The sequence below is a fragment of the Ascaphus truei genome, chromosome 19 (assembly GCF_040206685.1).
Source record: "Ascaphus truei isolate aAscTru1 chromosome 19, aAscTru1.hap1, whole genome shotgun sequence".
Classification (NCBI taxonomy): domain Eukaryota; kingdom Metazoa; phylum Chordata; class Amphibia; order Anura; family Ascaphidae; genus Ascaphus; species Ascaphus truei.
Window position 1 is genome coordinate 23,279,163 of NC_134501.1, and position 14,126 is coordinate 23,293,288.

Below are 14,126 nucleotides of genomic sequence, written 5' to 3' on the forward strand. Positions count from 1 at the left end.
TTCCCCTCTACACCTCCCCTTCTTAATGGGTGACCTGTGGCCCACTGGCCCTAACGGGGAGTGGGGCTCTGCTGGCACCATTAATGAATTCAGTCTCAGAGGGATAGTCCTGGCGTGAAAGTCCATCAGCATTGCTGTTTTCACTGCCCTTTTTGTGTTGAATGGTAATTTCAAACTCTTGTAAAGCCAAGCTCCATCTCAGCAGTTTGGCATTTTCCCCTGACACCCTCTGTAGCCAACTCAGAGGGTTGTGGTCCGTGATGACCGTGAAAGCCCTCCCATATACATAGGGCTGGAGCTTTTTGAGTGCCCACACAATGGCCAAGCACTCCTTCTCAATGGTGGCATATGCCACCTCCCTGGGGAGCAGTTTGCGGCTGAGATACACCACAGGGTGCTCCTTGCCGTCGTCCCCCACCTGGCTCAGTACAGCTCCAATACCAAAGTCTGAGGCATCAGTCTGAATGAGAAAATGCTTGGTATAGTCTGGGGCAGCCAATATGGGGGCTCCAGCAAGCGCAGTTTTCAGTGCCTGGAAAGCAGTTTCACAGGCAGGAGTCCAGGTAATAAGCATAGGCAGTTGCTTCTTAGTCAGATCAGTCAGGGGTTTGGCCACGGCGCTGTACTGTGGGACAAACTTCCTATAGTACCCTGCGGTGCCCAAAAATGGCATGACCTGTTTCTTGGTTTTTGGAACAGGCCACTCAACTATGGCTTCTACCTTGGCTGGCTCTGGTTTGAGATGCCCTCCACCCACCCTGTGCCCTAAGTACAAGACTTCTGCCATCCCTACCATACACTTAGTGGGTTTCAAGGTAAGCCCAGCCTCCCTGATCCTATCCAGCACCGCAGCTACATGTCCTATGTGGGATTCCCAGGAACTACTAAAGACAGCAATGTCATCTAAGTAAGCCCTGGCATAGCTCTGCATCCCTTCCAGTAACCTATTGACCAGGCGTTGAAAGGTAGCCGGGGCATTCTTCATCCCAAATGGCATCACCAAAAACTCATAGAGGCCACTTGGAGTGATGAATGCTGACTTCTCCCTAGCCTCCAGGGTCAGTGGGATTTGCCAATAGCCTTTGCTCAAATCCATGGTGGTCAGATACTTTGTCCCCGCGAGTTCATCTAGTAACTCATCCATGCGGGGCACGGGGTAAGCATCTGATACCGTCCCAGCGTCGAGCAACCGGTAGTCCACACAAAACAGGGTCGTCTTGTCCTTCTTTGGAACTAGGACTACTGGACTTGCCCAAGGGCTCTGGGACGGAGTAATTACCCCTAGGGTCAGCATCTCCTCTATCTCTCTCTCCATACTTGTCTTGACCTCTGCTGACACTCTATAAGCGTGCTTATGCAGAGGCTGCAGGTCCCATGTGTGCACTGGGTGTTTTGTGAGATGTGTGGTCCCTGGCAGGTCAGTGAAGAGGGCGCTAAACTGGGCTAGCATGTCCCTGGCTTCTCCCTTCTGCCTAGCACTCAACTGTGCCCCTATCTCCACCTGTTCCACAGTGTTTCCCTGCCTAGCCTCCCCTAGGAGATCAGGCAGAGCATTGCTCGCCGGATCCTCCAGCAGTGGGCTACAAATGGCCAGCACTGCTCCCATACTCGGTGCTCTGTATTCCTTCAACATGTTAATGTGATATGTCTTGTGCCTCTCAGGCTCTACCTGTACAACATAGTTGCACTCATTCACCTTTCGGATAACCGAGTACGGTCCCGACCAGGCAGCCATCAGCTTGTTCTCCCGAGTGGGTTTGAGAACAAGCACCTGCTGTCCTGGGATGAATTCTCTGCTACGGGCATGCTGGTCATACCATTGCTTTTGCTTGGTCTGAGCAGCCCTGAGGTGGTCCTGGGCCACCCCCATGAGCATCTCTAACCGGTCTCTGAGATCTACTACATACTGGATCACTGAAGCATCAGTAGCAGTAGTCTCCCCTTCCCATCCCTCACGGAATAGGTCCTGAGGTCCACGTACCCTGCGGCCATATAGTAGCTCGAAGGGGGAGAAGCATGTAGATTCTTGCGGTACCTCTCGGTATGCAAACAGCAAGTGCTGCAGGTGAATCTCCCGGTCTTTCCCCTCCGCCTCTATAAAGGTCCAAAGCATCTGCTTCAGGGTACCGTTAAACCTCTCACATAATCTGTTTGTCTGGGAATGGTAAGGGGTAGTGCGCCGGTGCTGTACACCGCATGCATCCCAGAGACAATGTAACAGTTCACTCATGAACTGCGACCCCTGATCGGTTAGGATCTCACTAGGGAAACCTACCCTAGAGAAAATGTTCAGCAAAGCTGCTGCCACTGTCTTGGCACTTATGGTGCCAAGCGCTACCGCCTCAGGGTACCGGGTGGCAAAATCCACCACCGTGAGGATGTAGCGCTTCCCTGACCTGCTAGGAATCATGAGGGGTCCTATAAGGTCCATCGCTACCTTCTGGAAGGGTTCCCCTATTATCGGTAGGGGTCTCAGGGGTGCCTTCACACGGTCGCCCGCCTTACCCACTCGCTGGCAGGCATCACAGGAGCGGCAGAAGTTGCTCGCATCCCGGGATGCCCCCGGCCAGTAGTAACGCTGTAATAACCGGGCTCGCGTCCTGGTGACCCCCTGATGTCCTGCTAATGGAATAGAGTGAGCTACCCGTAACAATTGCTGTCGGTACCCCTGGGGCACTACTAGCTGTTGCTTACCGGTCACCCCCTCCTCTATCCCCGGGTTCCCTTCTTCTCTGTATAGGAGTCCCTTATGCCATAGGCAGCGCTCAGTGCCCTCCCCTGCCTGAGATTCGGACGCCTGAAGTCTCACACCGGCCAGGGTAGGGTCTGTCTTCACTGCCTCCCTAAACTAGGCTCCTAAGTCTGGCCACCCCCCAGTCATGTCATTGTCAGGGGAAGGGGACAGGGTAAGAGGGAACAGTAAGTCAGCCTGTAGTTGCAACTGATCCTGGCTTACCTCCCCGGGCTCCTCTGCGCCCTCCGCTAACGTTGGTCCCAAAGGCTGGGGGACTGGAGCGGCCACCGCCGGCATTGCCGCTGTCTGGCTCCGGGTAACCGCCGCCATTGCAGCAGGCTGAGGCACACAGTCGTAGGTGCAGGTCATCGGTCCCAGGTCGTTGCCCAAAAGAATTTCAGCATCCAAACCGGGTAAATCCCTCACCTCCCGCACACCCTTGCCCTCCCCCCAATCCAAAAAGATTCGGGCCACCTGCAAGAAACGTGGCTCTCCGTCGGCCACAGTGATCTGCATCCCAGGGCCTGGGAGCAATTCCTCTGGCCGGACCATATCAGGTCGGACCAGGGTCACTGCAGCTCCTGAATCCAGCAAGCCGACTGCTTGCCGGTCACCGACTGTGTCCGGGGTGAGATGTTTGCTCCGGCCGTCCGTCTGCTGCAGGTCTGCGCTGAGATGTCCTCCGCTCCTGGCTGTAGGCACCGATGAAACCGGGATAGGGGTGACATGGGACGTCTCGCTGGGAGTTGTTTCCATGACCGGTCCTGGTTCTTTGGTGGAAGCCACCTGCACGCGGGCTACCGGCTTCACAGCTGGGGTGCGTTGCCCCCGATGGGGTCCGTTGGAATGCAGGGGTTCCGGGCAATCTGGTCTGAGGTGACCAGTGCTGTTACAGTTGTAGCACCGGCGCTCATGCCAGAGCTCTCCCGCCTACGGTGAACTGCTGCCCGCAGGCGGCTTTTGGGTCCACTGGGGGGTATTAGCAGACTTCTTGGCCGGCGCCGGCGCTGCTGCTTTGGCTGGTGCCTTGGCGGTCATCTGGGACCGGCTGACCACATAGTCATCTGCAAGCCTCGCCGCCTCTGTGTAAGTCTTGGGCTTTTTGTCATACGCCCAAGCCCTCACCGCCGACGGGCACTGCTGCATGAGCTGCTCCTCAAAGATGAGGTCCAGCAGGCGTTGGTAAGTCTTGGCCTCACAGCCCTCCACCCAACCGGGTGAAAGCCCGTATAAAGCCATGCGGGTCACATAGGTGACGTAGGTCTCCTGAGGCTGCCTCTCCTCCAGCCGGAATTTACCCCGGTAAGCTTCAGGGGTAAAACCGTGCTGAAATAGCAATAGTTCTTTCAGGTGGGCATAATCATCAGCATACTCCTCTGGAAGCGCCATCAATGTCTGCTTAGCCAAGCCGGAGAGTAGCGGGTCCAAGCGTGCAACCCTATGCTGGGGAAGCACCCCGTACCGCCGGCACTGCGTTTCAAAGTTCTTTAAAAACATGTCAATCCGATCAGTGCCTTCCACGTACTTGGTGAGACTGTGCTTGTCCAGTTGGAGTTCATCTTTGCGGGATTGGACCGGGGGGCAATAAGCGGGTCTGTTCACTGCCATAGAGATAAACTTTAGCCGCTCCTCCGCTGTCCCTCAGTCTCCCCACGTTGTAATCAGTGCCAACATTTCAGGGGTAAACGGACTGGTGGCCGCAGCCATCAGTGCCCCTCCTGTCACACTTGTCCCGGGAGGTGCACTCGTTCCCTCCCCGGGATTCTGCCGCCCCGGCACTGGGTTCAGTCCCTGATCTCCGGGCGGCTGTACAAGGACAAGCTGAGCAGTATCCTGAGACTCTGCCCGCTCGGCTTCATATTCTGTGATTGCGGCAATCATGTCTGCGACCTCCTGGTCCTCATATTCCAGTGCATAATCACGGCACTTGTCTTTAAGCTGAGCTCTAGTCCTCAGGTAGTAGACGTTTTCCGCTTCACTCATGGTTCTGGGTCGCAGCAAGGAGGTGGTGTGACAACTTGCGTTACTTGTTGCACTACCGTGTGTTCAATATCTTTAGTCCCAGGAATTTGCAATTACCATCAAGTTCCCACTGGATCACAGTACCCTGCAGAATACTGTAATCCAGGTCCAGTTCAATCCCGCCGCTGCCACCAGTTAACTTACAAGCCTGTGACGATAGCCTATGACAGGTTGTAATTTACACCAAATAACTGGGTTTGAACTGAACGAGGCTTAGATATAATAAATTGTATTTATTCCTTTGGATAGGTGAACACACGAAATAGTACAGTAACAAGACAAGAAGTACCCTTACTTTGGGGATGGGGGATGAGAAGTATCTTGCATAGCAATTCTCTCGCAATCAGGTAACAATTCAGATGATATCAGAAGACAATGGGGATAGGGATTACCACGATTTATATATCTTTTGTAACCCTATCCTTAACATCAAGTACAGGTGATTGGTCTTCAATTACCTCTAGCCACTCATTAACGTGGGAACACATTTTGATCCATGCCCCCCTGCTAGTTGGCACATGCGCATTAGAACTCTGGAGTCTCATTTCTGTAGCCCCACATTTGCATCAGGGATGCCAGCCAGTCTACTAAACGGAATTCCTGGCAGGATACGCTTTGTTGTAAGGTGTTAAATGGGACACTTAAAGACTGCTCTGGTTTGAGACGTCTCTGCCCTCAGGTAAACAGTGAGGGTGACAAAATCCTTTGAACAATACTTAAGTCCTAGACATTGGGTCGCCTCTCTGGCCATATGCTACCCTGGTATGCAAAGGAATTTCCTCTGGGTTTTATCCCTGCTTTGGGACACAGTATTAAAGATAAAACACAAACATATTAAAATATCCGGTTCCGTTGGGTCCAGCAGGTCCAAACTTCCCAGTTCTCAATGCCGGAACTGGGACACCCTATGGTCCAATTTGCGACTTGCTACGACCTTCGGAACCGGAGTTAGACAAATACACCTTAAACCGTTTCCTATTTTAATACAAAAAACTCCGCTGTAAATTAAATCACGGTTTTTCACTTAATCCCAATTGAAAACAATGGGCTCCGCCGCCATAGACTTTCAATGGCAAACCGCCGCCATTGGCGGCAATGGGAATCCGCCGCCATAGACTTTCAACGGGGCGACGCCGCCATTGAAGTCAATGGGGGTTTTCCGCCATAGCCGGTCAATGGAGATTGGCCGCCATTGGAGTCTATGGGAAAAGTCCCGGACTTTCAAGGGGGTCCATACTCCGTCGGGTTGGTCCAAGAGGGTCAAGGATGGTTCTGCAGCGATGCCGGAGCAGTGACTACAGATACCCCAAACCCTGATCCTCTGGACCCACCGGAACCGGAGCTATGGATTCCCAAATTTCAGCTTTTTACACTTAGCCGTTTTCTTGAGCCGTTTCTGCCACCGCCATTGGAACATATGGCGCGACCCGCTCTTCTCGGTTCGACCCTTATCGGGGGTCCAGGATTCGGGGACCCGGTTGTGGTCGAGTGGGAGGAGGTCTAGGAACTAGGGGCAGAAAGAATTTTATTTCTAGGTGCTCTAGAACTGTTTATTCCCACGCCACTTGTCGTTGAACTTGACTGCTAAGTGATCAAAGCTCTCTTATTGAAAAAGTATCCACTTAGCTGTTTGGACGGCAGCCAACTCGTTCCTGGAAAGCTCCTTCGAGGAATCTCCATTGAAGTCAATGAGCCCATTGACTTACAATGGGAAACCGCCGCTGTTCCTCTCGGACGCCATCTGCTGGTCTTCACAGGAAACAGGACCAAAACAGCAAGATTCGCCATTGAAACGCATGGAGCTCCAATGGGGGCCTATGGGACCCTGCAAAATGGTGCCTGAAAAGGCGGGAAAATTACACAAAGGGCTATAATCACTCAAGAGCTATTAACCCTTGTACTCTCGGATGGATCCTAGTGTGTGTGTGATGCAGACACTGATTAAACCAGATGTTACAATAAAACGGGAATACACATTTTCATGTCATAACAAGGGTTAAATCACATTTCTGGACCTCAGCCCAGTTAACCCCATTGTCTCCCTGGTGAGGTCAGGGGATGGCCAAATGAGGTGCAACCCCTTTAATCCCGGGCCACCCCCTTTCTCCCTCTACACCCCCGTCCTCACACTGCGTGTAATCACCACACGTCCGTCCTCACACCTCGTGTAATACCCACCCCCCCCTCCTCGCTGAGTGTAATCACCACACGCCCCCTTCCTCACACTGCGTGTAATCCCCACCCCCCGTCCTCACACTGCGTGTAATCCCCACCCCCCCTCCTCACACTGCGTGTAATCCCCACCCCCGTCCTCACACTGCGTGTAATCACCACACGCCCGTCCTCACCCCTCGTGTAATCCCCACCCCCCCCCCCCCCCGTCCTCACTTCGTGTAATCACCACACGCCCCGTCCTCACACCTCGTGTAATCACCACACACCCCCGTCCTCACACCGCGTGTAATACCCACACCCCCGTCCTCACACTGCGTGTAATCCCCACCCCCCGTCCTCACACTGCGTGTAATCCCCACACCCCCCGTCCTCACACTGCGTGTAATCCCCACACCCCCCGTCCTCACACTGCGTGTAATCCCCACACACCCCGTCCTCACACTGCGTGTAATCACCACGCCCCGTCCTCACACCTCGTGTAATCACCACGCCCCGTCCTCACACCTCGTGTAATCCCCACGCCCCGTCCTCACACCTCGTGTAATCCCCACACGCCCCCGTCCTCACACTGCGTGTAATCCCCACACGCCCCCGTCCTCACACTGCGTGTAATCACCACGCCCCGTCCTCACACTGCGTGTAATCACCACGCCCCGTCCTCACACTGCGTGTAATCACCACACGCCCCGTCCTCACACTGCGTGTAATCACCACACGCCCCGTCCTCACACTGCGTGTAATCACCACACGCCCCGTCCTCACACTGCGTGTAATCCCCACACGCCCCGTCCTCACACCTCGTGTAATCCCCACGCCCCGTCCTCACACCTCGTGTAATCCCCACACGCCCCCGTCCTCACACTGCGTGTAATCACCACGCCCCGTCCTCACACTGCGTGTAATCACCACGCCCCGTCCTCACACTGCGTGTAATCACCACACGCCCCGTCCTCACACTGCGTGTAATCCCCACACGCCCCGTCCTCACACCTCGTGTAATCCCCACACCCCGTCCTCACACCTCGTGTAATCCCCACACGCCCCGTCCTCACTGCGTGTAATCCCCACACGCACCGTCCTCACACTGCGTGTAATCACCACGCCCCCCGTCCTCACACCTCGTGTAATCCCCACGCCCCGTCCTCACTGCGTGTAATCCCCACACGCACCGTCCTCACACTGCGTGTAATCCCCACACCCCCCGTCCTCACACCTCGTGTAATCCCCACGCCCCGTCCTCACACCTCGTGTAATCCCCACACGCCCCGTTCTCACACTGCGTGTAATCCCCACACGCCCCGTCCTCACACCTCGTGTAATCCCCACACCCCCCGTCCTCACACTGCGTGTAATCACCACGCCCCGTCCTCACACTGCGTGTAATCACCACACGCCCCGTCCTCACACTGCGTGTAATCACCACACGCCCCGTCCTCACACTGCGTGTAATCACCACACGCCCCGTCCTCACACTGCGTGTAATCCCCACACGCCCCGTCCTCACACCTCGTGTAATCCCCACACCCCGTCCTCACACCTCGTGTAATCCCCACACGCCCCCGTCCTCACACTGCGTGTAATCACCACTACCCGTCCTCACACTGCGTGTAATCACCACGCCCCGTCCTCACACTGCGTGTAATCACCACACGCCCCGTCCTCACACTGCGTGTAATCCCCACACGCCCCGTCCTCACACCTCGTGTAATCCCCACACCCCGTCCTCACACCTCGTGTAATCCCCACACGCCCCGTCCTCACTGCGTGTAATCCCCACACGCACCGTCCTCACACTGCGTGTAATCACCACGCCCCGTCCTCACACCTCGTGTAATCACCACGCCCCGTCCTCACACCTCGTGTAATCCCCACGCCCCGTCCTCACACCTCGTGTAATCCCCACACACCCCGTCCTCACACTGCGTGTAATCCCCACACGCCCCCGTCCTCACACTGCGTGTAATCACCACGCCCCGTCCTCACACTGCGTGTAATCACCACGCCCCGTCCTCACACTGCGTGTAATCACCACACGCCCCGTCCTCACACTGCGTGTAATCACCACACGCCCCGTCCTCACACTGCGTGTAATCACCACACGCCCCGTCCTCACACTGCGTGTAATCCCCACACGCCCCGTCCTCACACCTCGTGTAATCCCCACGCCCCGTCCTCACACCTCGTGTAATCCCCACACGCCCCCGTCCTCACACTGCGTGTAATCACCACGCCCCGTCCTCACACTGCGTGTAATCACCACGCCCCGTCCTCACACTGCGTGTAATCACCACACGCCCCGTCCTCACACTGCGTGTAATCCCCACACGCCCCGTCCTCACACCTCGTGTAATCCCCACACCCCGTCCTCACACCTCGTGTAATCCCCACACGCCCGTCCTCACTTCGTGTAATCCCCACACGCACCGTCCTCACACCTCGTGTAATCCCCCCACACCCCGTCCTCACACTGCGTGTAATCCCCCCACGCCCCGTCCTCACACCTCGTGTAATCCCCACACGCCCCGTTCTCACACTGCGTGTAATCCCCACACGCCCCGTCCTCACACCTCGTGTAATCCCCACGCCCCGTCCTCACACTGCGTGTAATCCCCACACCCCCCGTCCTCACACCTCGTGTAATCCCCATGCCCCGTCCTCACACCTCGTGTAATCCCCACACGCCCCCGTCCTCTCACTGCGTGTAATCCCCACGCCCCGTCCTCACACTGCGTGTAATCCCCACACGCCCCGTCCTCACTGCGTGTAATACCCACCCCCCGTCCTCACACTGCGTGTAATCACCACACGCCCCGTCCTCACACTGCGTGTAATCACCACGCCCCGTCCTCACACTGCGTGTAATCACGTCCTCACACTGCGTGTAATCACCACACGCCCCGTCCTCACACTGCGTGTAATCACCATGCCCCGTCCTCACACTGCGTGTAATCACCACACGCCCCGTCCTCACACTGCGTGTAATCACCACACGCCCCGTCCTCACACTGCGTGTAATCCCCACACGCCCCCGTCCTCACACTGCGTGTAATCACCACACGCACCGTCCTCACTGCGTGTAATCCCCACGCCCCGTCCTCACTGCGTGTAATCCCCACGCCCCGTCCTCACACTGCGTGTAATACCCACCCCCGTCCTCACACTGCGTGTAATCCCCATGCCCCCGTCCTCACACTGCGTGTAATCACCACACGCCCTGTCTACACGCAGTGTGTAATCACCACACGCCCCGTCCTCACACTGCGTGTAATCACATCCTCACACTGCGTGTAATCACCACACGCCCCGTCCTCACACTGCGTGTAATCACCACACGCCCCGTCCTCACACTGCGTGTAATCACGTCCTCACACTGCGTGTAATCACCACACGCCCCGTCCTCACACTGCGTGTAATCACCATGCCCCGTCCTCACACTGCGTGTAATCACCACACGCCCCGTCCTCACACTGCGTGTAATCACCACACGCCCCGTCCTCACACTGCGTGTAATCCCCACACGCCCCCGTCCTCACACTGCGTGTAATCACCACACGCACCGTCCTCACTGCGTGTAATCCCCACGCCCCGTCCTCACTGCGTGTAATCCCCACGCCCCGTCCTCACACTGCGTGTAATACCCACCCCCGTCCTCACACTGCGTGTAATCCCCATGCCCCCGTCCTCACACTGCGTGTAATCACCACACGCCCTGTCTACACGCAGTGTGTAATCACCACACGCCCCGTCCTCACACTGCGTGTAATCACATCCTCACACTGCGTGTAATCACCACACGCCCCGTCCTCACACTGCGTGTAATCACCACACGCCCCGTCCTCACACTGCGTGTAATCACATCCTCACACTGCGTGTAATCACCACACGCCCCGTCCTCACACTGCGTGTAATCACCACACGCCCCGTCCTCACACTGCGTGTAATCACCACACGCCCCGTCCTCACACTGCATGTAATCCCCACGCCCCGTCCTCACACTGCGTGTAATACCCACCCCCGTCCTCACACTGCGTGTAATCCCCATGCCCCCGTCCTCACACTGCGTGTAATCACCACACGCCCTGTCTACACGCAGTGTGTAATCACCACACGCCCCGTCCTCACACTGCGTGTAATCACATCCTCACACTGCGTGTAATCACCACACGCCCCGTCCTCACACTGCGTGTAATCACCACACGCCCCGTCCTCACACTGCGTGTAATCACATCCTCACACTGCGTGTAATCACCACACGCCCCGTCCTCACACTGCGTGTAATCACCACACGCCCCGTCCTCACACTGCGTGTAATCACCACACGCCCCGTCCTCACACTGCGTGTAATCACCACGCCCCGTCCTCACACTGCGTGTAATCACCACACGCCCCGTCCTCACACTGCGTGTAATCACCACACGCCCCGTCCTCACACTGCGTGTAATCACCACACGCCCCGTCCTCACATTGCGTGTAATCACCACACGCCCGGTCCTCACACTGCGTGTAATCCCCATACACCCGTCCTCACACTGCGTGTAATCACCACACGCCCTGTTTTCACTGCGTGTAATCACCACGGCCCGTCCTCACACTGCGTGTAATCACCACACGCCCCGACATCCAAACTTAGAGTGTAATCTCTGCAGGCCGATATACCCTGGCCATATACAGGACCGGGGAAGGGGTTTCCTGCGCCCTAGGCGAAACTTAAAATTCGCCGCCACTGTCCCAACGTTCTCTTTCCGCCGACATCGTCTCCTTTGCGACCGCCTAGGTTCGCCTAATGGTCGGGCCGGCTCTGGCAATATACACCCCGGCATTCACCAGCATCCCTATCGTTAGTAATATAATTAGAGGCTGGTCTGAGCCAGCTGCGGACAGGAGATTCAGAAAAACAAGCCCCGTGTCCCGGCCGCGTGTCCCGGCCGCGTGTCCCGGCCGCGTGTGGGAGAACATGTTCATTGCTGCAGTGAGGACTGGATATAGCCCCCGACATCCTGGATGGTGATCGGCGTTATTCTGAATCACGCAGCGTTTGCAGAGCAAGTAATTACAGCGCGGCCGGGTGAGAAACGCACGCTGCACAAAGCTTCGTGCTTGCAGAGCACACACGCTGCAGCGCAGAGCCTGACACGCAGAGCAAAGCGTCCGTAACACGCAGAGCCAAGCGCCCGTAACACGCAGAGCAAAGCGTCCGTAACACGCAGAGCCAAGCGCCCGTAACACGCAGAGCAAAGCGCCCGTAACACGCAGAGCAAAGCGTCCGTAACACGCAGAGCAAAGCGTCCGTAACACGCGGAGCAAAGCGCCCGTAACACGCGGAGCAACACGCCCGTAACACGCAGAGCAACACGCCCGTAACACGCAGAGCAACACGCCCGTAATACGCGGAGCAACACGCCCGTAACACGCGGAGCAACACGCCCGTAACACGCGGAGCAACACGCCCGTAACACGCGGAGCAACACGCCTGTAACACGCAGAGCAAAGTGCCTATAATACGAAGACCAATCGCCTATAACCCGCAGAGCTACGCGCCTGTAACACGCAGAGTATCGCGCCTGTAACACGCAGAGTATCGCGCCTGTAACACGCAGAGTAACGGCCGGCTGCAAGCTGAACTAAATGCACAGGACGGGATATTAACATGAAGGATTTTATTACCAGTATAACACTTTGTCCAGCCTATTAAGGCAATGTCCAACCACGTAGAGTGTTGCGTGGCCACGTGGGCTGGTGCAGAGTTTTGCGTGGTCACGCAGAGCCCTACGCACTGTGCAATGGCCACCAAAAAAATAATAAAAGCAACAAAATGGAAGAGAAGAGACAGGCGAGTGGGATAAAGATGGTAACGATTCCCCTGATCCGTGGGCAGAGGGGATAGAGAAGCCGGTTCCGTGGCAGGCGCAGAGATCTCACCGTGGCTCCCGGTAACGCAGCAGGACATTTCTACCAAACGTTTCAATCTTCCTAGCTTATTCGCACCCTGACCACCAACCAAACCACCAACCAAACCACCAACCGAATCCTCCCTCAACGCCGAACCCGACAGGCAGGCAGATAACGCCGCCGCCTCGCCACGCTCTGCAGAGATAGCGCCGCGCACACGACCCGGAAACAAGGCAGCAGATAATTAAATGAAGATCACCCGGCCTCCCTCTCCCTTAACCAACGTTCAAGTCCTGTAAAGAGTTTGGCTAAAGCACTCTGGGTGCAGGGCCGTTTAAAGATGGCGGCACGCGCGCCCACACACAAGGGTCCACGGCTTGGTTCGGTTATCGAAGCTCCTCTGCGTCCTCTCCGTTGCAGATGTGCTTTTTGCTCAGCGCTACCCCCCGCGGGCTCCCCCCGTCCTCCGCGAGCTCGCGCTTTCTCTTGCGCACCAGGTCGCTCTCGGCCTCGCTCAGCCTCCCCTCGGGGAGGCCCAGGGTCCGCAGGCAAACAATGGCCGCAGACTGCTCCGCCAACTTCTTAGACTTGTCCCTGAGCGAAGGGAGCAGAGAGAGACGTTTAAAAGGTGCAATCCCGCATAGCCGGCCAAAAACCCGACCCGTTGTAAACAGATTCACAATATAAGGGGTTTTTGTAAGCTAATCTAACCAGGCTAAAAGCAAAGACTTACAAATTGCAATTCTTCCTCAGTCAAATGTTTTCATTACCCTTATTCCATATTCCCCCCGTCATTATCAGAGAGCCGATAAGGGGAGGGGGAGAGAGGGGGCTTTGCCTGAGCAATCTCTTGTTGAACACAGGGATATCTCACAAGAGGGAGCAGCCTGAGGAAATCCCCCCCCCCCCCCCAAAGCCTCAGCCCCCTGTGTTTATATACTTACTAAAAAATACTTATTGGTGTAATCAATCACCCAGATGTCACTGCCATTAGTACTATTTGCCCCTAGGAGGGACTGACCCCTTAACCATGTCACTGCCATTAGTACTATTTGCCCCTAGGAGGGACTGACCCATTAACCATGTCACTGCCATTAGTACTATTTGCCCCTAGGAGGGACTGACCCCTTAACCATGTCACTGCCATTAGTACTATTTGCCCCTAGGAGGGACTGACCCATTAACCATGTCACTGCCATTAGTACACTTTGCCCGTAGGAGGGACTGACCCATTAACCATGTCACTGCCATTAGTACTATTTGCCCCTAGGAGGGACTGAACCCTTAACCCTGTCACTGCCATTAG

At 56.1% G+C, this 14,126-nt stretch overlaps 1 protein-coding gene across 4 annotated transcripts in view; it reads right to left on the reverse strand.

The window, feature by feature from the left end:
* Positions 1 to 12,573: 12,573 nt before the first annotated feature.
* DUS2 (dihydrouridine synthase 2) overlaps positions 12,574 to 14,126 on the reverse strand; it is a 41,980-nt gene continuing 40,427 nt past the window's right edge. For 3 of the 4 annotated variants that reach the window (XM_075576954.1, XM_075576952.1, XM_075576953.1), the window contains exon 16: positions 12,574 to 13,414. In XM_075576954.1, coding sequence (XP_075433069.1) covers positions 13,207 to 13,414 — 208 coding nt within the window. In that variant the 3' untranslated portion in view covers positions 12,574 to 13,206. The remainder of the gene's footprint in view (positions 13,415 to 14,126) is intronic. The other variant, XM_075576955.1, reaches the window with a different exon arrangement.